At 44.0% G+C, this 24,110-nt stretch overlaps 1 protein-coding gene and 1 long non-coding RNA gene across 2 annotated transcripts in view; one reads left to right on the forward strand and one right to left on the reverse strand.

Annotated features, from left to right (window-relative positions):
• LOC134470680 (uncharacterized) overlaps window positions 1-23,476 on the forward strand; it is a 70,306-nt gene extending 46,830 nt beyond the window's left edge. The window contains exons 3-5 of the long non-coding RNA XR_010039728.1: window positions 12,417-12,608; window positions 19,645-19,777; window positions 20,301-23,476. This is a non-coding gene — a long non-coding RNA (uncharacterized LOC134470680). The remainder of the gene's footprint in view (window positions 1-12,416; window positions 12,609-19,644; window positions 19,778-20,300) is intronic.
• Spata31g1 (SPATA31 subfamily G member 1) lies at window positions 8,909-13,308 on the reverse strand. The gene is made up of 2 exons (XM_063225968.1): window positions 12,807-13,308; window positions 8,909-12,455 (listed from the first exon to the last, which is right to left on the reverse strand). Exons 1-2 carry the CDS (start codon window positions 13,056-13,058, stop codon window positions 9,075-9,077), a joined length of 3,633 nt encoding a protein of 1,210 aa, XP_063082038.1. The 5' UTR covers window positions 13,059-13,308; the 3' UTR covers window positions 8,909-9,074.
• Window positions 23,477-24,110: the final 634 nt, after the last annotated feature.

The following is a 24,110-nucleotide window of genomic DNA, read 5'->3' on the forward strand; positions in this document are numbered from 1 at the left end:
TAGGGCCTTGCTTACTAAGTGGGCTCACCTCGTTCATTACAAAACAAATAAATAGCATCAGCCTTTGATGACTCTGAGATCAGGTCCCTCCTCCATAGCCCGAAATGCTGACATCTCTGCAAATGACTTTTCTGATTAACTAAAAAGACCAGGAAATGAATGGGGAAGATTAAAAATGTAAATGAAAAACATGCCCAGCATGCCCTCCAAGACCCAGCGGACATGCCCGGCAGGCTTGATAACAGAATACTTCCTCCTTTGTGTAAGCCCATCTTTGCTGCCTTGAGGAACTGACGTCCTTACAATGTAACTTAAAATGCAACAGGATGTTTCTCTCTTTGTATAATCCATTCCTGGTGTAATTGATAGCCTTATGATGCAGCCTGAAATATTTAAACTCCTTCAGCAACCCATGATGTCACCAAACCTTCTAATCATCTGTGCCAAATCTGCCTATGGAGCTCATTGCTCACTCTCCCTTAAAAAACCCCAAACCCTGCTGGGTGGGGCTCTGGATCTTTGGAAGAGATCCTAGTCAGAAGCCCACTGGTGTAATAAACTGCCTCCTTAACCTCCTTGGTAACAAGTTTCAAGTATGCAGTATATGTTCAGTATATGACAGAATCATTCCTCTCCATCCCAATCAGGAGAGAGAATCAGGACGTGTTTATTCATGTGGGATGGCTAATATTTATTTACATTTGCCCTCAGAGATGTGTTAACTTTCCTGGGATCTGGACCACCAGGCATCCTGCAGCCACTCACAGTGGTCCACTCTACCTATAGCATATTGATGGTCTCCAGAGGGTGGGAGATTCCCCTATAAAGATCCAGGAAGCTGTATTTAGTGACGTTTTCAGGAGTCCAACGGTTAGAAATAGGTTGGGATAGCTCTCCAAGTTAAAAAAGCACATTACACTATCCCCTAAAAGATGGAAGCACAGTGCCAGGAGATCTTTTTGGGATCTGAGAGCAACTTATTCTACACCTAGAAAGATTACTCTAGACCATATACAGGGTGACTCAGAAGGTTACGAGTGTTGAGATCTGGAAAAGAAAAGACCCTGTGTTGGGTTCCAGTTGTGTGCAAGCAGTCCTGCCAACAGAATGTGGAGGACCTTCTGAGTTGGAAATGTCAGTGAGAGGAAAAGATGCAGCAGAAGCTTGCATTGAGTTTCAGGTGGAAACCACAGTGCAGGCCTCTGCCAGGCTGGTTACTGCTGCTTCTGAGCACCCCACCACGTTTGCTCTGAGGCTACAGTTCCCACGGTCTTCTCCCACCCAGTAACAGCGCATAGCAAGGGTGTAGTGAAAAGTACACTCTCCAGCGTGTCAGCAGTAGATACAGTACCCCTCCTCCCACCCTGTTGTGGTACATTTCCTGCCTTAATGGCTCTGATTCCCATTTCTCTTTCTCTTTATTTTTTACAGTACTGGGGATTGAATCTAGGGGAGGAGGTCAACCAGGGAGCTACATCTCAAACCCTTTTCATTTTTTATTTTGAGACAGGGTGTCATGGGGTCTTTTTCTCATTGCTGAAACAAAATACTTGGGGTGGGGATTTAGCTCAGCGGTATAAACGCCTGCCTTGTAAGCAGGCAGTTGTGAGTTCGATCCCTGATACCGATAAAAACAAAAAAGACAAAAACAAAAACAAAATACTTGATACCCAAAATGAAGGAAGGAGAAGTTTATTTACCTTACAGTTTCTGGAGGTTTCAGTCCATATTCAACTGGTTCCAAGGTGGGGTGGCACGGCTGAGGGGCAGCCATTTATGGCGGTCTTAAGCCACAAGGGGGAAAAGGGCAAAAGGGGGAAGCTTGCCTCCTTCCCTTCTTTATGTCATAAGCCGGCTCCCTGCCCCTGGGTGGGAGCAGCGCTCACATCCCAGTGCTAGATGAGAGGCTACAAACACTAGACTCATCTGCCTTCAAAAGACACCCCCTCCCCCATGACGGCATGGGGCTTTGGGGGGCATTTAAACACAAACCATAACCCAGGGTCTCACTAAGTTGCCCATGCTGGCCTGACATTTGCAATCCTCCTGACTCAGCCTCCTTGGTAGCTGGGATTATAGATATGTGCCATTGTATCCAGCCCTATTTATTTATTTACTGAAAGAAGTCTCCACCCTACATATTTGCTGTAGAATTAGGTATCACTTCACTCTATGGCTGAAACTCTCACCCTTGCAGTATGGATACAGCCTTCTCAGAATATGTGTGTCATAGTTTAACATGCTTCTTTTTTTACTGTGCACCCATATCTCCGTCTCTATGTTCATCACCATCTTTATTCTGTCGGGTCATTTCCATATTCTTGTCAGCACACAAAGGTGCTGTGAGGCACCATCTTTTAAAATCCCATGCAAAACAAATCCCCTTCTTTTACTGTCTACTCTTTTCTCTTAACGGGCTTTTCTCTGTTCTCTTTTTTAGAAAAAAGTCCCTCTTGTCTATGGCAGCTCCTGGAAGGTCCCCACTAACTATCAAGTTATGAAACTCAGCATTTAATTCTCCCTGCACACCTTCCAGGTCCTGCAGGCAACATTAACATAGTTAACCATTTCCTCTTACTTTTAGAAAAATAGCTTCCTTAGTGTAGTGGTTGGTTGATTGTGTCAACTTGAGACATTTAGAAGCCTAACTAACTGGGTTTAGCAACTCTAAATCCAAGACCCAGAATGAAACTTTCCTGTTTTTGAGACAGGCCGTTACCATGTAGTTCGGGCTGGCTTTGAACTCATTACGTAGCCCAGGCTAGCCTTGTACTATGGGGGATCCTCCTACCTCAGCCTCCCAAATGCTGGGGTCACAGGCATGTACCGCCATGCCCGGCTCCCTTCTTTCATTTCTTATCTCTAAGGGCTGATTTAGGACACAGATCATCCTGGTATCTATATTCATCTCCTGTGAGGAGTTGGCAACCTATGTCTGTAGAGGGCCAGAGAATAAATATTTTAGGCTTTTCAGGCCATATGCTTTTGTGTGTGTGTGTGTGTGTGTGTGTGTGTGTGTGTGTGTGTGAACCAAGAACATACAGAATCTAAATGAACGTTGGACTGACCATTGTTGTGATAGCTACATTCAGGCAGTGCCTATTGTGTGCCTCACACTGCTAAATAATAATCTGCAACTTTGAATTTTACCATACTTACTGTGTTAGCTTTCCATTGCTGTGAAAATCAGCTGAGAGAATAAACTGTTGTGGTTTAGATCTAAAATGTCCCCCAAAGTCTCAGGTGTTTGGAAGGTGCCTGGGTCATGGGGTATTATTCCCATCAGTGAATTCATCCATTGGTCAGTCCAGTAACAGAATGTGCTGTTAGAACTGGATAACTGGGCCATGATCTGGCAGTGTGTGTTCTTACTCATGGTCTCTGTCTCTGTGTCTCTGTCTCTGTCTCTCTCTCCCCTTCCTGGATTTCAGCTACCCTTGGCCATATCCTTCTACTGTGCCCCTTCTGTCCCCCAGCCAGCTGACCACAGACTGAGTCCACTGGACACTGCGAGCCAAATAAACCTCTCTGCTTTGGGTTGTAGTTGTCAGATATTCTGTCCCAGTGACTGGAAACTAGCTGATATGCAGTCTTAAAAGGATGAAAGTTTCATTCTGGCTCATAGTTCCAGAGGTGTCAATCTGTGGTTGTTTGGCCCTGTTGCTCGGGGATTGTGGTGGCGAAGTCCATCATGGGCAATACTTGGAGAAGGGGGCTCCTCATGATGACTAGAAAAATAGGAGGAGGCTAGGGTTCCACTGTTGCCTTCACAGCCCATCTCCAGAAGTTTCACTTTGTTCCAACAGAGCCCCAGGTAGAGGACAACGCCTTCAGCACATGGCCCTTTGGGGGACACTAGGGCAGTAGGAACTAAGGCATTATCTGAGCATTATCTTCAGGGAGGAGAATTTCCCTTCCTGCATAGTGCAAGGCTGGGAGTTGTGTTTTGAAAGGTCCATGTGTTTCTCCAGCCCCTTGTGCCCAATTTTGTTTGGAAGGCAGGAGTTTGAAAGGCTGAAGGCTCAGGCAGACCCCTTTTTTGGTATTAGTATCAGCATTAAGCCTTCAGATGCCACTGGGGTTAGGGAAGGGAGCAGCAGGGAGAAGGGTGCTCGGCAGGGAGTGGGAGAAGAGAGGACAGCTTCTCAGCGGGAGTGAGGAGGGAGGAGGCTATTTATTTATTGATGTGGGTTATTAAACTCCCAGAGTGAATTTTGAGAGACAGCTGCACCCAGAGTGGAGAGAGCGATTAGAACTAATTACTGTTGTCATAAATGTTTTGCATTTCTGTAGCACTCTGTATTTACGAGGGATTTTGTAACCGTTTATTAACTCTCCCCCACCACAGCCTTGTGACACAGGCAACATTTGTAATCATCTGGGAAGAATCTGAGCTTCTTGCAAAGGACTGAGCAGTCCGGATGCTCACTGAGGGCCTTTCGTGTACTTGTACTTTGAGAATTCAAATAATACGAACTTGAATATTATTTTACTCTGTAATTTTGTTACGAAGAATAACTTATGAAGACGATTCAGGTTTTGCTAAGTTGAAAAATATGTGGGCACCTAATCACAGTGCTGACCTCCCTAAACTTCAATTTCCTCTAAGATATTTTAGAAATAAAATTGACAGTAGTTTATATTATAGAATTTTTTCATGTCAAATGCTTATTATAGAGCCTAGATATTTGCTTAGTAAATACTAGTCATTATAATTACCATAAAAGTCTGTATATGTATTATTTCCTTGGCTACATTTCTTTAGTATCCCTAACTTTAGGTAATGTTTTGCACCAATTTTATTCATTTATTTAGCAATATTTAACAGGGAGGTAGGGATTTACATTCTAGAGAGAGGTAGGATGGGATAAGGAGGAGAAGACAGTGATTACAGTGTATTTTAAAAATGTGGAGAATTTTTTCAGAAATTTTCTATAAAGTAGTATTTTGTGATAGTGATAGGCAAGTATTTTCTATCAATTATTTAAGCATATGTGTAAATATTCTCAGATATTCTTATGAAATATAAAATATATGAATGCAGTATTATTTTATTTATCAGCTAATAACACCACCGCTGTAGTTGGGATCTATAACGGCCCCCAGAGGGTCGTGTGTTAAGGGCCTGGTCCTCTGCCTGGCACTCCTGGAAGTGGTAGAATCCTCAGAGGCGGTGTTAGTGGGGTCTCAGGTCACTGGTGACGGCGCAGCCCCAGAGGGATTTGTTGAACTCTGGCCTCTTCCTGCCTCTTTTTCTCCCTGGTTATCAGTGAGTGGTTTTGCTCTGCCATGCATTCCGGGGAATAGAGGTCACCCCCAATGGATGGGAACCTCTGAACCAGTGAGCCAACATGCACCTTTTTTATTTCTAAGTTTATCATTTCAGGTGTTTGTTTTGGTAACAGATATCTCACTAACAGAACCACTGTACTGAAGTTTGTAAAAAACAGGAAAATTAACATTCTATTACTGCTATCATTGCTTTTAAATTATACACAGGTTGTCAGCACATATTTACTAAGCATCTATTTTGTGTCCGGCATCTAGTCCACGTGAAGTTAAACAATAGCCATAACAAATGCAAAGATTACTACTCTAAGGGCAAAAGACAAACTCCTGGATGCTTGACCTAGCACTTTTTTCTTGTTTTTGGTACTGGGCATCAAACGCAGGGCCCCACACCTGTCAGGCAGGTGCTGTGCTGCTGACCTACACCCCAGCCCACCTTTATTCATTAAAAGCATGCTTTGTATTTTCTTGTGAGGCAAGCAGGGGCTTAACAGTGGTTTTTTTTTTTTTTTTTTTTTTTTTTTCCTAAAAATCACGACTCTTCACTTGGGCCTACAGATAGTTCACAATAGGTAACTAAAAGGAGAGCAAAGCTTGACCTTCATTTTTTCTGTATCTTTTTCTATCTTGAGTTTTTAGGTGTAGATATGCTAGTCAGTCAGGAAAATCAGCAAGCCAGGGTTTAGTAACCCTGACTTTACATGGCTGTCACATGTCAGGGAGGGGTTTGCACGCACCACGCCAGGGCTCTGCTGGAGCTCACAGGTGCTGGGATCCTGCTGCGATCCTGAACTCTCAGTATCAGTAGTGCCTTACAAAGGCAGAGCTTATAATAAAAGATGAGTTACTGGGGAAAAGATGGAAAAGAAAGGGCTGGACAGTTACTTCAAGAGGGTGAGGCGCATCAGAAGTGAATATCCCTGGACTTTTGTCCTAAGCTCCTTTTTTAGGAGGAGTGATTTCTTCCAGCTCTTCATGGTCCCTGGAAGTCGTTGCCATCTGATTGACTCGCTGTCTTTGAGTCTAACTGAGCGCCTCTTGATGGCACCAGGCACCAGCCCTGTCCTTCTTTAATCAAGGTTACTGAGATCCTATTTGATCCTTTTTCCTGTCTGTGGCCCGTTAGCTCCGCATAGCCTACCTCGCCCTCTTTAAGATGGAGGCTGCTAAGAGAAAATGATGTAATTTTCAGCACTTACAGGGATACGAAATTACCAGCTTTTATAACATCTAGTTCTAGATTCATACCTCTGAGTGAGACCTAAAAGTCTCCAGCCGTCGTCTGGAACCTGTGATCACCTGGACCCCAGGAAACACAGACTCTCGTGACTGAGACCATGACACACACAGAAATCACTGGAACTGCCCCTTACAACAAAGGATTCCTCCAGAGCTGTGGGAACCAAAACTGAGGCGCTGACTGAAGACCCTGGCTAGCCCCCTTCAGCTAACCCTGGAAATCTGGCCTCCTGCTTTTGTGAGCAGGCTTGAGCAGGAGAGCAGGGCGTGGCTAAGGCTGGCTGGGAAAGTGGGCTGATCTGTTAATTACAAGACCCAAGAACGGGGGTGGGGGGGTGGGGGGGCTTGTGTGGGCGTCCCCCTAGAGCTCCAGCAACCCTCTGATAAGATGGCCTAGACCGGAAGCGAGCCTCAGGGTGGGAAACACAAAAAAGACAACTGGCTTTGAGCTCGAGGCTGCTGTGTCCTTTCACTCTTGTGCTGTGTTTACTTTCCTGTTTTTACCTGGCCCTAACTTACTCTGCAAAGCCTGTTTCTTTTCCAATATTTAGTAAGTGTGAAACCTTGTTACCAACCTTGCCTTGACCAGTTTTTGCTCAAGACAGAAAGAACAAAGAGACTCTAGCACCCCCAAACCCATCTGATCTGCCCCTCTTCATTCAAGCGCGCCCGCTCCAGCTACCCACGCTGGAGTTCTTTCCCTATCTTTTCTTTTACTTCCTGATGAAAGCTTTTGCCTGTAAATTCACACTGTCACTTCAGTTTCAATTTCCATTTACTTTCTACTAAAGCAGGGGCCTCCTTAGTCAGTGACAGGTTAGACTACTGCCTGCCTGTACAGTGGAATTTACCGTTAGGTAACTGTGATGCTCTTTTCCCTGGCATCCCATACAGGAGTGAGGTAAGGGAAAGACTCTCCCAACCGATGTCTGGTATGAGTTCATGTTCTCTAAAGTCGAATGAATTCTAGGAACAACAGAGTTTAAGAGCGGAATATACTTACGGGGGAAAGAAAGCTTCTGTCTAAGAGACAGAGACAGAGGAAGTCTTTCCCTTTTCGTAAATTTCCCTGAAGATCAAGCACAGTCTCTCTCTCTCTCTCTCTCTCTCTCTCTCTCTCTCTCTCTCTCTTTTTTTTTCTTTTTTGAGACAGGATCTTACTAGGTAGTTTAGGCTGGCCTTGAACTCTCTATGTAGCTACGCCAGCCTTGAACTCACAGGGATCCTCCTGCCTCAGCTTCCCAAGAGCTAGGACTATAGGTGTGTGCTACCATGCCTGGCCATACTGTCAAAAATTAATTATCAATACAAACATAAGTATACAAAGCAAATTCCAAAAGAAAGTGTTATTGTAAGCCATAAGCAACGGTGCCGGCCAGGAATGGTGGCACGTGCCTGTAATCCTGGCACTCAGGAGGCTGAGGCAGGAGGATCATTGTGGTTTTGAGAGAAGCCTGGGCTGCATAATTCAAGGTCACTCTAAACTACATAGAAGATTTTGCTTCAAAAAAATCATTAAATTTACCAACATATAAATTTTAACGTTGGTATAATGTTACTATAAACAATAAGCTACAGATTGGGAGAAAGTATTTGTAACATGCTTAACAGATTGATTTAATTACTGTGGTAAGCAGGATAATGACCTCCCAGGATGTCCATACCCTAATCATTGGAATCTGAAAATATTATTTTACATGGCAAAGGACAGTTAAGATTGTAGATAGAGTTAAGGGTTGTTAATTGACTTTAAGATAGAAAGTGTGTCCTGGATGATTACCCAAGTGGATCCAGGTCACAAAGTTCTCTAAAAATAGAAGAGGAAGAGGCCAGAGTGAGGAAATGTGGGAACTTGCCTTGCTTTTACTGGCCCTGAAGGGACCAGAGCTGAGGAATTCGGGCAGCCTCTTGGGCGAATCCTAGCTAGAGCTACCGAAAAGCAATGTGGCCCTGCCAACTCCTGGGCTTTATACCTGTGAGACATCAGATTTTTGACAAAATAGATATGTGCTATTTTGTGGTGATTTTTATAGCAATATTAGAAAGCTAGTAGATAAATGAGTAATTGTTATGAATAGGCAATTATAGAAGAAAAATCCTGGTGTCACTAAACCTGTTAAAAGCCTCTTGTTTTTTAAGCCTTGGGAATAGGTGAGCTGACCAGAGAAGAGGAGGAGGAGCAGGAAGAGGAGGAAGAAGAGAAAGAGGAAGAGGAGGAGAACAGAGCTAAGAAGAACTGGTCAAAACTATTACAGAGAGCACGTTAGGAGTATTAATAACATTGTTCAGGACCTGATTCTGAGGGGATATGGCTGTACCAGACGCTAATAGGGAACTCACATCCCACTGCCCCACACTCCGCAGTGGACAAGAGTGAGACTTGTGTAAATCACCTGGTTTATTAGGATTTTCTCCTTCCTCCCTTCTTCTACCTGGTTTAGCTTGATGTCATGAGGTACCGAGTGTCAGTGCTACCAGACTTTTCTCTAACTGACTGGAATTTGTTGGCAGGCTCCATGATGACCCAGAAACTTGGCTGACACCCTTCAGAGATCCCTGGTGACGGGAGCCTGTGGGGAAGCAGTTGGGAGGTGCCTCTCCATGCGGGCCCATGGGCAGTGCTTGCAGTGCACCCTCTGCTGAGGGTTCTTGATGGCACCAGGCACCAGCCCTGCCCTTCTCTGCTCCTCAGCACCGGCAGCCTTGAAAAGCGGCTGGGAAAGGGCAGTGTGTTGAGAGGGCCGGGCCTGCTGCTGAGACCTGCAAGGAAGTGTGCTCATAGAGGCCTCTGCTGGTCTCCGGGCCTGATCCCTGTGGCTCTTTCCCATGACTGTGGGTGAGCCCAGTCTTGCCTTCCCTTGTGAACCTTCTGTTGCTTTGGGTTTTCTGGGACTCTCTTTTTTTTTGGTCAAAGATAGGACCAAAGGCTTGTTTTGTCTCTTGCCTGAGGCCGGAACCTCAGTGTACGAGGCCTTGCCCGCCTCTGGACACTTCTCACCAGCCTTTTTGTGAAAACCTAGCATGTGGGATGGGATTTGAGCCACCACCTTCTCTTTTGTTCTCTCCTCTTTGTGAGACCTTGGCTCTGCCTGGTGAGAAGCTTCTGGCTGAGGCACCTGAGAGGAGAGGAAGTGATGACAAGGGGAGGCTTGGACAGGCTGAGGTGCTCTGAGCTGAGCATTCAGGGGATGACGATGTGAAGAGTGGAGGTGCGGATTGGGAGGGTGGGTTTTCTGCAGCGCCCAAGGAAGGAGTCTGCGGGGGTCTAGGTGAGTGGAACTCAGGGGATCGAAGCTGCAAGCTGGTTGACTCGGGCCAGGGGATCTGAAAGCGGGGTTCTGCTTCAGTTTCTTCAGTTTGTGCTCCAGCTCCCTACTCCATTGCCAGGTGGGGACCTCAGGGTGGGTGAGCACCACTGGGATGGCCTGAGCCTGGGAAGATGGGGCCTCTGCCCTAGCCCCTGCAAACATTTCTCCTTCCTGTAGGGCATGTTGGGCAGGCTCAATCCCGAGAACATCATCTAGGATGGGAGGCCAGGATACTGGGTGTAGGAGATCTCCTATGGGAAGACCAGGGACCCAGGGGACCTCGTTTTGCTGCACATTTTTATACAAAAATTTAAGGTCAGTGTGTGGCTCTGGTAGAGAAGCAGAAAGTGAGCTGGGAGCTGAGAGTTCAGCGGCCTGATATTTCCCTCTTGGCTCTGCTCCTTCCCTGGCAGGCTTGTCTCCAAAAGTCTCGTTTATGTGAGACTCTGTAACAGAGTTTGCAAGTGAGCTGGGACCTTCAACTGGAGACACAGGGACACAGTCATTTTCTTTCTGTTCCATGTCTCCTGTGACAGGCTCAGAGTCAGATACAACCAGAGGCGTTGCTCCATGTAGGTCTTGGAGTAAGCTGGGAGCTGGGAGCTGGGAGACCCACGAGCTCTTTTTTCTTTGTATATTTCCACATGTGGCTTCATCAGACAGAACCCTGACTTTGGGAGGTTCAAGTACAAGAACAGGGGATGGGCTGAGGGCCACAGATGGGGGCTCAGAAGCCTTGGAATTCCTCGAATCTTCAAAGTCCTTCCCTGTAGTTTCTAATCTAGGGAGGCCACCCACAGTATTAGTTCTGTGTTGTTCTACAGGGGGGACTAGAGGTGTTCTCTGAGTTGTCTCTGAGGAATCAGGCAGCCGGAAGTGCATTTTCTGCCCCTTGGTGTCCCACAAAGCTTTGGACTCTGACAGGAGCCTCTGGGGGCCCATTTCCTGAGACTGCCGCAGAGAGGCTGAGGGAAGGCTAGCAAGCCTGGAAGATGAAACTAAGTCAGCAGAGACCCCAAGATCTTCTCTACTCTGCATGCCCTTCCTTGGAGTCTCAGATCCTGATGGGACACACACAGGGCTGGTTTCATAGAGTTCTGGATTGAGGTCCAAGGAGAGGAGCTCAGCGGCATGGGGATTTCCTGGGTTTCCTCTGTGTCCCCACTGGGGCTCGGACCCAAGTGAATCTGCCGGGGGATTCCTTTCCTGGAATTTTGAGGAAGAGGCTGGGGGAGAGTAGAGGGCTGGCACTGCAGATTTAACCTGAGGTGTATCTCTGTATCCCATGTCTTCCTGGAAGTTCTTAGGAGCAGAACGTCCTCCTGTAGGGCTGACTTTCGGGGGTTCTGACAGAGAAGCTGGAGGTTGGCAGGGGGCTAGAACTGAGGGTTCAGAAACTTGGGGTCTTTTTTTACATCCGGTGATTTCCCACTGAGCTTCATCCCCAGCTAGAATGTTGGGGGGACTAGATCCTCGAGGCTCCATCACGAATACTGTGGCTTGGTGAGGGGCCAGGATCAGGGGCTCAGAGAGCTGACGATCCCCCTTTTGTTCTCTGGTTTCCCCTTCCCCGAGGTCCTCAGACCCAGATAGGGCTCCTATAGGGCTGACTCTCCGGAGCTCTGGTAGAAAAGCTGGGCTTGCACTGGGAGCTGGCATTGCTGGCTCAGAGTCTTTTGGGTGCTTATTTTGTTTCATTGTTCTCAGTGGGGACTCAAACCTGGCCAGGACTCCCAGAGGACTAGAAGGATTCAGCGGGGAGATAGAGGATGATTCTGGATTATGTTGATGGAGTCTGGGGTGCCATACCTCTCCACTGCAGGCCTCTGATAAAGACAAGCACTTCGAGGCTCTGATTCCTTGGAGTTCCGGCTGTGGGTGCAGGGCTTGATCATCAGACTCCCAAAGAACCTCTCTCTCCTGTGTAAGCCCCGGTTTGTCTGCCTCACCACCAGATAGGTCTGCATGGTAGTCCACAGGCAAGGGCTTGTGACGGAGAGATGCAGGTGGGACAGGAGAGGGAGATGAAGGCCGAACTAGCTGAGCATCAGGGGTCATCCCTCCCAGGTCTTCCCTAGTGTGGGCTTCACGGGTAGGAAGCTGTGTTGGGGAGCAGTAGCGGAGAAACAAGAGATTGTACCTGGGCAGGCAAAGAGGCTTGTTGAAGACGGAAGAGAGAGATAACTTCAGGGGAGAGCAGCTGTCTGAGCCCAGAAAGATAGTCTCCAGGGACTCACTGTGCTGAGAGGGGGGACCATAGAAAAACTGGCTTTTTCTGTGTTGCAGGCGGCTCTCTGGTGCATTCCTGTTTCTGACAGGTAAGGTGGTAGGGATCTGGAAGGCGGGGGAGGAGCCGAAGGAGCCTGAGGGCTGTGAGAGTGTTTGCGATGCTGTCCCTGGGGCCTTTGAGAGGCTCTCAGAACCACAGGGTGGCTGGGGCGGGCCTGCACTGCTTCCATCGCCCCTGGGAGCATCTTTGGGAGGACAGCACGGTTTCACCGGATCCAGAGATGATGACTGGGCTCTCTCACCTTGCCCCTCTTTTCTTTTTTCTTTCTCCTTGGACTTTCGCTTCTGCAGATGGCTGAAGAAAGCAAAATCATACAGAAGTGGCAGGCCCTGGGGAACAGAGAAAGATCCTCTCAGCAGTGCACTCAGTGATGCGAACAGTACTATGAAGTCCTCACTTTCTGCTCTGTCTCGGGAGTGAACAACGTCTCACCTAGCCTCTCCTCTCTCTCTGGTCAGCAGCCACACAGCTCCTCATCCGCTGTAAGTGGTCATCACCCAGTCCTCATCTGGAGATCATATGCCCTTCCCTAACCCTACATCTACTGCAGGCTTCCGATCTTTTGTCAAAGGACCCTCAGCCAGCCTGAAATCTAGTGTCCCAACGGGGGCCGCATTCATACCAGCGCTCCCTCACCCAACCTCACATATCCACCTGTATATCCCTGGTCAGTCACCCACCTTGACTGTCGTCATGTCCCCAGAGCACCAGGACTCACACTGTTGCCATCTTTGAATCTGCCAAATAGCGAATAAGAAAAGTACCACCAGGTACCCTGGACTGTGGAGGCAGCAGTGGCCACAGTGGCTGCAGGCTAGAGCTTGTGTTAGTGGGCCCCAGAGGAATCCCATGTCTTCTGTGGTCCCAAGCAGATCTTCAAGCAGCCAGGGCATTTTCTTCAGCCTAGTGGCAGTTTGTCCTGAGATCACCATTGCATCATAGAATAAAGAACTCCCATCCCCCACTCGGGCCCAACACCTTCTCCTTGCATGCCCCCTCGTATTTCATACAGTAGAATCTAGGTCATCCATCTCCTTTTGACTTTTTGTTGTCGTTGTACCAGTTGGTTGAACCAGGGCCTTTTATAACCTAAGCAGTACCTTATCCCTGAGCTATATTCCCAACCCTTTAAAAGAAGTTTGAGAGCATAGACTGATATCATACTGCGAAAATCAGTGTGGAGATTCCTCAAAGACTAGGATTAGAGGTCCCATTCCACCCAGCATTCCTCTTCTGGGTGTTTTCCTAGGAGAATTAACAACATACCACAGCAATATATGAGCACCCATGTTTATAGCAGCACAATTTGTAATAGCTAGATTTTGAAAACAAGCCAGGTGCCCATTAACCAAGGAATGGAAAAAAAAGATGTGGACTTTTTTATACAATGAGATACTATTCAGCCATAAAGAAAGATAAACTTGAGACTTTTATAGGTAAATCAATACAATTTGAGACCATAAGAATAAGTAAAATAAATCATATGCATACTAATGAATTCATCAGACAGGGGCATAGAAATTGTATTGACTCACTAGTGTGAGAAACTGAACAAGTAAATAGGATAAGAAATATATAATAGATACAGTGAATTGAGAAAACACTGTTCAAAAGAAAAGACAAACTGTGATGGGGAAAAGGGAAAAAGAAGAAAGAGAAAAAGAAAAAAATTATATATATGCAAGACATTGCATAAATTATATATATGCAAGCTAACTTCTCTTTCACCCTTGAAAAGAATGTTTTGTGCTAATATTGTTTACACAAAATCTCATGCCTAATCCTGTACTTTGATAACTACTAAGAAGACAATAATATCAATGTATCAATTATTGTAACTGTCCTCCTAAGCTATTTTGAAACTTGATTTCATTGTTTATCTTTTTTCTCTTTTAAAAAAGTTTAAGAAAACGTCTTAAAGAATTGCCTAGGATGCACTTGCAATCTTCCTGCCTCAGCCTCCTGTGTATCTGAGAATAGAGGTGTGCACACTTGCGCCCAGCCTGTTTTGTCTTGCCAGTGTCAGAGTTGCACTTCTGGAATTATGATTAAAGATAGGAATTCTAACACTGAACTACCTTATTCTGATCCTAACTCTACCACCTCCTACCAGTAAAACCTCAAACTACTAAATCTTTCCATGCCGCAGTTTTTTGATTTATAGATAGATAACAGGGATATAACAGGGATGACATCAGAAGAACCTCCAAATATGATGTAAGGGAAATGTAACTCCCAAGTTGATGGACATCTATTACGTCTCCGAGTTTGTGGTTTTTAAAAATTGATACATTCTGGGAACAGTGGAGGCCAAGAGTAGGAAGATATTTATTGAGAGACAGAAGGCCTCCTCCCTGAGGAACAGGAGGGATCCCAAATGGTAGCTGAGGACCCCACTTTATAAGGAAATTTTACAGAGCAAAACCCATATGGGTACAGTATAATTTACAGCTATGACCAGTAAGATTGTAGGTGTAGCTGCTTAGGTAATGTTGACCCAGTGGGGAAGCAAGGCACGTAGTGGGGGGACATGGAAAGATCAAAGAACTTTTCAGGCGGGTGACTGTACCCTTGGGGATGACTGATGCCGAGTTAGACTGTTAATTAGACCAGGTGTTGTCACTTTCCTCGCCCCCTGGGGAATGTGCAGGCCTGGTCCTTCTGTTGTTACCCTGAGGCCTGGCCTCCAGCTGATGCATCTTGGCCGCATTCCAGGTGTATTTTCACCTTTTGTCCTGATTCCCTGGAGGACCCAGCTCTACCCACTGCCTGCTGTACCTCACTTAGCCGTCTGTAATATCCCAGGCGGGTTCTTGCCTGGAAACACCTCCAACTGGAATGCAGTTTCTCAGTTTAATTCTTTCTCTTAACATTGTAAGTAAGTTATGAAGAATGTTTAGGTTCTTTCTTTTTTTTTAAATTTTATTTAAGGAGAAAAGAAAAAAAAAAGCAGGGAAAGGGTACAAGTTATACAGATTTACAGAAAAAAAAATGAACAGTAAGAAATCACTAGTTAATGGATTACATATTGTCATCTTAGAAATAATTGTTCAAGTCACAAAATTAAAGCTTGTAAAGTGGACATTCCATCAATGATACTGCAAACAGTTCTGTTCATTGATCCAATAAAACTCTGTGATATCATTTTCTATCTTATACACTTAAATATACATGCAGTTATATAGTTTGGCGCACTTTCTTTTCCTCTCTTTTGTACCATGACTATTACACATTTTGGGTTTCATTGCTCCCACGGTTCTTATTGCTTTTTTGGAAGAGAGTAAAACCAAATGTGACATAACAGAACAGAATCGGTCAAGTCAAAAGGGTGGACATAATAGATAATGTAAAAACATAATACAAGGTGATCAACAATGGTTACCATAATGCCTCCCGCTATCTCTAATAGAATTGCCTATATCGTTAGTTATAATACAATTGAACAAAACAGTAAAGAATAAAACTGACAAAACCAAAACATTGGAGACATTGTAGGTCTTCAAAAGTAGATAAAAGTCAACAAGAATGGGCGTCATAATGAATCTCATTATCTTCACAGCTGATGCCTAGACTTTCGAACCTGATACTATCCAGCAAAACAGAATAGGGGAACATCAGTCAAAAACAAGATGGTGAGAGTAATACAGGGCTTTAAATCAAGGTAATGAAAAGTCAAAGTGGGTTACTATAATATATCCTGCTATTTTTTCCCTTTAATTAAAAGGATAAAGATAAAAAAGTAAATAATGGAGTGGAGATTGAGATAAAAGAGGGCATAACAAAGAAACAACGCAGATCAAAATATAACCATTTAAGCAGAATAGTGTTTCACCACCAGATAATTCTAACCTAAAAGTAGTTTCCATATTGTCTCTTTCTTTGAAATCCTTGAGTACAACTTCGTATACTGTAGCATTAAGTATATCAAAACAATGTAAAACCATTCAAGAGAATGACAGCATTACAGAGTATTTAGAATCGACTAACAGAAAATGAACAATGGTTTCTGTATAATCTCCTTGTCTTTAAAAGGTTTTTGCTTATACCATCATACATAATAAAATCCAATAAGATACAGCCTATTTAGACCATTGGAGACAGAAGGACAAAAGCTAGATGAAACTTCAAAACAAGATGATACTAAATCAGTATTACCTATTAAGATGTCATTTTCTCCAAAATAGCTGTTCCTATCATCCAATCTTCTCTGCCTCATTTCTGTTGAGCTCTTTTTCTGTCAGTAGCTGTCAGTTTGTCTTCTTCATTTTGTTCTCTGCTCCACTCATTGTGGCCTCTCTGCCATTATTTCTGGATTCTTTGTATTTTTCTTTTTTTAGAATATCCTGCAATACTCTCTGTAGAGTTGAATTGGTGGTTGCAAATTTCCCCAGTTCCTCTTTATCCTGGAAGCACCTTGTTTTTCCATCAATTTCCAGGGACAGTTGTGCAGGATATCTCAATCTTGGCTGGACATTATTATCTTTCAAAGCTTGAATTATTTCCCCCCACACTCTTCGTGATTTGATGGTTTGTGCAGAGAAATCTGCTGTAATTCTGATGGGTGTTCCCTTGTAAGTGGTCTGTTTCTTGTCTCTGACAGCTTTTAATATTCTGTTCTTGTATTGAATTTCTGGAATTTTTATTATTATATGCCTGGGTGTTGCTCTGTTTGGATTGTAGGTAGCTGGGGTCCTGTATGCCTCATACATCTGAGTATCTTTACCTTTTGCTAAATTAGGAAAATTCTCCTGGATTATTTCTGTGAGTAGCTTTTGTAGTTCACTTGTTTGTGTCCCTACTTCTTCTTTTATGTTCTTAATCCTTAAGTTATGGATCCTCTTATCATCTTCTTGTCTTTGTATTATTGCTGTTTGTTTCTTTGTTATTTTTAAGAAGTTTTTCATTTCATTCTCCCATATTACAAGTCTGCCCTCCAGTTCAGATAGTCTGTCCTTAGTTTCTTTCAAGCTGTTATGCCAGTCTTCGATAGACTTCTTAGTATCTTGGTAGTCCCTTTGAACCTGCTTCACGTATTCTATGCTTTCTCTGTTTTCTCCATCAAACAATTCTCCCCTTTTTTTCTGTTCTTCCATTCCACCACCTGTTTTTTCTTGGGTGGTTCTTAGCATTTCTCTAACTATTCTGCATACTTCTAGCTTCAGGTCGTTGATAACTTCATTCCTGAATTGGTCTATGAGGCTCTCTATATGGCGCCTTATGTGTATTGGTGCGGTGTCTGCTATTGCCTGTTTCTCAGAATTGGGGGCCGAGGAGCCTTTCTTGTTGCTGCCTCTTCCCATGCTGCCTCTTCTTCTCTGTTCCTTATATATGCAAGCTTATATAAGAGACCCAGCTTCTCTCCCAGTCAGCCACAGCCTGATCGAATTGCGCCAGTTAGGTGTTCCCGCTCACTGCTGCGCACCAGGGAGTTATGGACCAGGCAGCCTACGCGTCTCCCCTCCCGGCCACTGTCAGGCTCTGGGATCTGGGTTGGGACAGCCTACCAGGTCCTCCGGCAGTGTCACGCAGGCCAGGCACTTTTCACCAATCCCGCCCGAGAGGGGGATGTGTGGCTGGAGTCGCCACCGCGCCCTGCTCCCGCAGGACTGCTCGGGCCCAGAAAGTCCTCTGCTGGAGTCAAACCATGGTAGAGTGTCAGTTTCTCTCACTCACCTCACCACAAGTCAGTGCACGCCTCCCTGCCGTTCGCAGATTGCTGTTCTCAGAGCTTCTGCGCATCTCTCTCCTTGCCGAGTCACTGTAGAGGCAGCCAGCCGCCGCGCGGCGGGAAACCCAAATTGCGGCTTATAATGGCGTGGAGTCCAGCCTCCACACTGAGGCTTTTCTGTTCCTGTTTTAGCGCCAGGACTGCATTCCAAGTTGGTTTCTCTCAGCCCAGTTCGTTCCTGAATCAGCAGAGCATATCTCCACCTGCTTATGTCTCCTTAGTCCGCACCATTCCTGGCTTCTGAGCCGAGTCTTTCAGAGAGCCTCCGGTAGTTGCTGTTATCTGTCCGCCATGTTCTCCCGGAAGTCCAATGTTTAGGTTCTTAAAGTTAGCATTAGGTTCATAGATTTGTAAAAGATGTCAACAAGATCTTCCACTTATTCTCCTGGTCTCTGCCCCTGTCTGATGAGTTAATTAGTATTTGTCCTGCTTAGATTGTCTGTTTTCTCATAACAAGATTTCATAAAAATGACAGTCTCAGAGTTATTAGAGGTCTTCATAACTATTAAGAACAGAAATCTCTGGATTTTGGAAAATGAATTTGGGACTCTTTCTTCATTCTAGGTCCTTGCTTGACACAGTCCTTGATTCTGCTCTGGAGGTGAGACCTAACATAAAGCTCTCATACTGGTCCTGAAAGATTTTAGGTACATCCTTTAGTGAGGAGGCGTCTGCACCTGCTGTCCTGTAGGAAACTGTAAACAAAGGTGATAAACCACATCAGGAGCCAGTTCTCATGGTGCGCAGGTCAGGTTTCTGTGAAGGAAAGTCTGCCAGGTCATCCTCACAAGAAGAGATGCACGGCAGGCTGCACCGAGAAACCTGTGCAAAATTTCCCAGACGCTGAGAACTTAAATTTCAGGCCTGGCTGAGCCCCAGACATTTTAAGGAGATGGCCAACAATTTTTATTCTTCATGTAATGTGAAAATGCTAATTTCGCTTGATAAAGAGAAGTGCTAAAATAGAATTCTTCATTCTCATAACAGTAGAAATGTAGGAGTGTGAAGTTTGTAACATTATAGACAAATTATGCATGAAATGCAAATATCACAGGAGAGGGGGCCGAGTATCCAGAGGACAGCTAAAATTCTCTGCAACGGTTACAATAGCGAGACAATTTAGGTAAGTTAGGGCCCCAGTGTTAGGGAAGAAGAGTGTAGTAAGGAGAGGTGTAGGAGAGGGAGGCGATGTGAGATCTGTGCTGTCTCCGCAGCTCTCGGGAGGCTGTTCACAGATCTGAGTGTTTACAGTAGTGAGCTTTCCTACCACAGTTGAGACCTACTTTAATAATTATCTTGGAAGGCTGCTTATGTGACTGTGCCAACTGGAAGACCTGAGCGTCTACGAAGCTGATCGCTTCAGTCCACTGGATGCCAGTGCCAATAGAATGAATTTCATTTATTGTTTGTGTGTGGCAGGACCCTTCTCCCAGGAGTGTGGCTGGGCCCCTCTCAAGGGATTTGGGAGGGGGGGGACCTTCTCAGAGTCAAGAATCCAACACAGCTCAATTAGTTCCTAGATACTCATGTGCAGGTTTAGCACTGCTCCCTAATACAGACTGTGCCCAGTCGGGGCTGTAGTGGGTTAGATCTAGGTTTGATCCCCCGCACCACCAAAAAAATAAATAAAGATTTAAAAACCTGCAGTTTCAGGATACAATAATTTCTCAAGCCTTCCTCCTTTCAGGACACTCCAAAAAAAATTCCTAAGGCTCTTAAAGACACAAGAAAGCCTGTAAACTTGGCCCTGGGCCCATGCTTTTCACCTGTAATTGGGCTTTCTTCCTCAGAAATAGGCAGCACAAGCCAGCTTTGAACACATGTAGATGGTTTGCATTCTGGCATAGCCTACTAGATGGGTAACCTGATGACAGTAGAAGCTTATATCCTGGACTCCCATCTTGAAGATACCCTCGGGACCACGTAAGAACCCCCAGTCCCTGACTGTGATGTGCCCTGCCTGTGAGAAGTCTCTCTTTATTCCTCTTAGTGTGTGAATAAACCTCTGCATGCATCTCACTGACATGCCTTAAAAATTATTTTTGTGTGATGGAAGTGAGTTGAAGTCCCCATCTCCCATTTGAGGAATCTCTTCAGCTCAGCTGGTGACAGTAGTCTTAAGAGACAAAGCCTTTAGGAGGCAATCAGGCCATAGGGGCTCCCGTTTCGTGATGGGAATTGTAAACAGTAGGGAAAAATGGAACTTTAAAAGTCACAATTTTGTCTTTAGAGACAACTTGGTCTTTCAAAATTCTTCAGGCCCAGCACAAACTACCTCAATCCAGACGCACAGACAATACGCAGATGCTGGCTCCAGAAGGCGGGGTCCTGGGTTTTCCCCCCATAGGGAAGGGAGGAAGAAAAAAGGGACCTAAGGGATGAAACAAGTGTAGTTACCTGTCGGCTCACTGTATTCCCTCTCATTTCTCTTCCTTATTATCAACAGATCCTTGCGCGCCTGGACACAGGAAGGTGGTGATCTGTAGAAGCACGGTACTTATTTTTGGGGGGTGCTGGGATCAAACCCAGATCCTAGTGCATGCAAGGCAAGAACTCTATCGCTGAGCCACATTCCCAGCCCTGCAGTTTTTAAATGTATGATTTTCCTTGTCTCCTTTGTACTTCACTTTTTCCATCGTACTTCACTTTTTCCATCATACTTCACTTTTTCCATCCTACTTCATCATCACATTTGCAACATCTGAGTATTGGGGGAACACATTTAACCCATAGTATTCCACACCTGGCCTCCCCAAACTTATATCCTCACACACAAAATGCATTCACTTGGTCTCAATAGCCCCAAAAGTCTTTAACCTATTCTATCATCTACTCAAAAGTCTAGTCTAGATTCTTATTTAAATAACATACTGACGAGACTCAAAGCTGTGTTTCATCCTGAGGGAAATTGCTCTCATCTGTGGGTCTATGAGATCAATGAAATATATATTTACAAAATACTTTAGTGAGACACAATTAGAGCAGACACATCAATTCCAAAAGAAAAAAAAATAGGAAGATATGGCTGTCCCATTAACAAAAGAAAGGGGCCAACTTTTATGGGGTTTACTGGGGTGGATGAGGGTCTGGTGGTTATTATTTCAGTTCTGGTTCTGCTAGATGGTTCCAGAGAGGTCTTTATTTCTGGAGGATAAATCTAGTTCTCTTGGGAGATTGCTTCCTTCGCCATTCTCCAATCTTATTAAGAGTTCATGCATAGGTATTATATACTATGTGTATAATTAAGAGCAGAGTGAATTCCAGGATAGGCCTGCAGGTTAAGACCCCTGAACTGACACAGCACCCTGTCAGTCACTCCTGTCAGTCATATCTAGAGATTCAGGGAGAGAACCTGGGTTGAGGTGCACACTCTTACCCTTGGGGGATCCTGGAAATTCTGTGTTGAAGGAGCATACTAAAGGGTGCATAAAAGTCACACGTATTCTTTAGAAGTATTTCTATTGATGAGTTAATAATTTTATGAGTTTTGTTATATTAAATAATGAATACTTAACAGGAAAACATATCAAAAATAAAGTATTGAATTTTTAATATTTATTGTTCATAAAAAAGTATCAAAATTTTCAATATTGATTTACAAAGTCTAAAAAATAACAACAGAAATAAATTCTGTATAAACTGTAATGAAAATACCAATATAACTCTGCAACCAAACTAATCTTTACTTCAACTGTCACACCGAAGGTAGTCTTCACGCAGACAACTGCACATTCTGTGCAAGAGTCTCACTCACACTGACACCATGTGTTTAGTTCTCCTGTCTTTTTTGCAGGATAAACTTTACATCTCAGTAGTCTTACAGTTTTATTAGGAGCTTCTTACTATATTGTAAAATGTGCACTTAGCAGGAAAATAAGATCAATAAAATAAAATATCAAATATGTAATGAGGGCTTAGAATAGACACCAACATTTTCATATACTGTGTACCTGCTTACAAAACCCAAAAGGTAACATCAGAAGTAAATATCTACATGAATGACAATATAAACATGAACAAAAGTCTACCGCAGAACAATCTTTGCTTCGGTTGTCTTCATACACGAAAACTGCATGCACTGTGGGCAGCATCACCTGAACTGATAGCCCCTGTTTTGTTTTCCGTCCTTTTTTTTTAGTAGGGCACAGCTGACATCGTTCTGGTTTTCCTGTTGTCACAGTGGGTCTTTGTGATACTGCACCTGCCTGTTCACCTGTCAGCTCAGCAGTGTGCTCCACAATTTTTTTTTTGGTGTATTTCCCTGGGCAAAAATATTTTGCTCTTCCTCTCTTGTAAATGATCTCTTATGAGTGCCCCATGCCAATCCTCTAATAAAATTTCTCCATGATATTTTTTATTTGCTATTTTCTTTGTAAACTATCAAATGACTCATGCCACACATGTCTAGGACGAAGTAAAACACAATTGGCCAGCACTTTGTGTTTCGAGGAGCATCAGAGTTGCTGTGTAAACTCAACAACAACTTGGTTTGTTTTTGTTCTAAAAAGTTTCCATCTCAGGTTCCATTTCAGGTTTGTTGAATTTTTCCATCGTGGTGTAATGTGGCCATCAGCAGTACCAGTGTGTTATTCTTTCCAATGTTATATCTGTCTGAAATTCAAAGATTGTACTACAAAATTCTCTGTTTTGAAATTGCAGCACTTCATTGGGAATTTTTGCCTTGTGATTGTGTGCAGTGCCTATGCTGGGCAACTTGTGCTTTGTCAGCAAATGTAACATCAGTCTGACACTGGTGAACAAACTGTTGAATATCACTTTCCTATTGGTTTGGGGAATGGGAGCAACAAATTTGTTCACAGCATCATTTGTTCATTACCACACAAATAAAGACCTGGTAGCTGAGTTCCAGAATAATTTCTAAATTTAAAGTATATGTCTTTGTGCCCTAGAATACCAACAGAGATACTGGGCAACAAAGGGAAGGCAGGGGCATCACAATCCCTGACTTGAAGTATACTATAAACCTACTGTGATAAAAACAGCCTGATACTGGGGAAAACCCCACATGGACCCGTGGTTCAGTGGAACAGATTAGAAGGTTCAGAAACAGCTTAGCCACTTCTCTAATACAGATGCCAAACACATTCACTTGAAGAAAGATAATTTCTGTAATAAATGATATTGGAAAATCTGGCTTTCCACATGCCAAAGATTAACACTAGACCCATATCTTTCACCATCCACTAAACTAAAATAAAAATTGATCAAATGTCTAAATATTAAAACAGAAACACTAATCTTCTGGAAGATAGAATACATAAAACTCTTGAAGACATTGGTGTATACAATGACTTTATAAACAAAACTCCAAATGCACAGGAACTATCACAAATAATCAACAACTTGGGTCTCATCTTATTGAAAAGCTTGTGCACAGCAAGAGGAACTACCACCAGAGTGAGGAGACAACACACAGTGTGGGAAAAAATCTTTGGCAGCTGTTCCTCAGACAAAGGACTACTACCTGGAATAAATAAAGAACTCCCAAAAGATTAGACCTTCCCCAAAACTTAAAGACCTAATTCAAAAATGGGCATCTGAAACGAACGGATACTTCTCAGATGAAGAAATAGAAATGGCAAATAAATATATGAAAATACATTCGACATCTTTGGTCATTTGTGAAATGCAAATTAAAACAACTGTAAAATTCCATCTCACCATAAAAAGAATGGCTACTATCAAGAAATCAATCAATTCAAATGCTGGCAGGCTGTGGGGGGAAAGGGACTCTTTTCCACAGCTGGTGGGAGGGTAGACACAGTGTAACCACTGTGGAAATCAGTGTCAAGTTTCCTCAAAATACTGGGACCAGAGATTCCATTTGATCCAGCTATTCCCTTTCTTGACATCTTCTTAAAAGAATTACAAGCATCATACCACAGCAATACATACACACCCGTGTTTATAGTGGCACAGTTTGTAATAGCTAAGTCTTGGAAACAGCCCAAACGCCCATCAAAGTGGTGAATGAATAGAGAAGATGTGGCTTTTTTATACAGTGGAGTACTACTCTGCCCTACAGAAGGATAAACTTGAGATAATTCTGGGTAAACAGATGCAGCATGAGACCATACTCTGAAAGGAAATAGATCAGACTCACATGTGTAAATACCACATTGTTTCTCTGATGTGAGACACTGAAAGTGTGAATAAGGGCCAAAATGTATAATCAATATTTTGAAATAGGAAGAAAATACTCAAATGAGAAGAGGAACCGAAGAGGGGAGAGAGA

The sequence above is a fragment of the Cavia porcellus genome, unplaced genomic scaffold, assembly GCF_034190915.1.
Source record: "Cavia porcellus strain 051 isolate PalLab524CR breed Dunkin Hartley unplaced genomic scaffold, mCavPor4.1 scaffold_1, whole genome shotgun sequence".
Classification (NCBI taxonomy): Eukaryota; Metazoa; Chordata; class Mammalia; order Rodentia; family Caviidae; genus Cavia; species Cavia porcellus.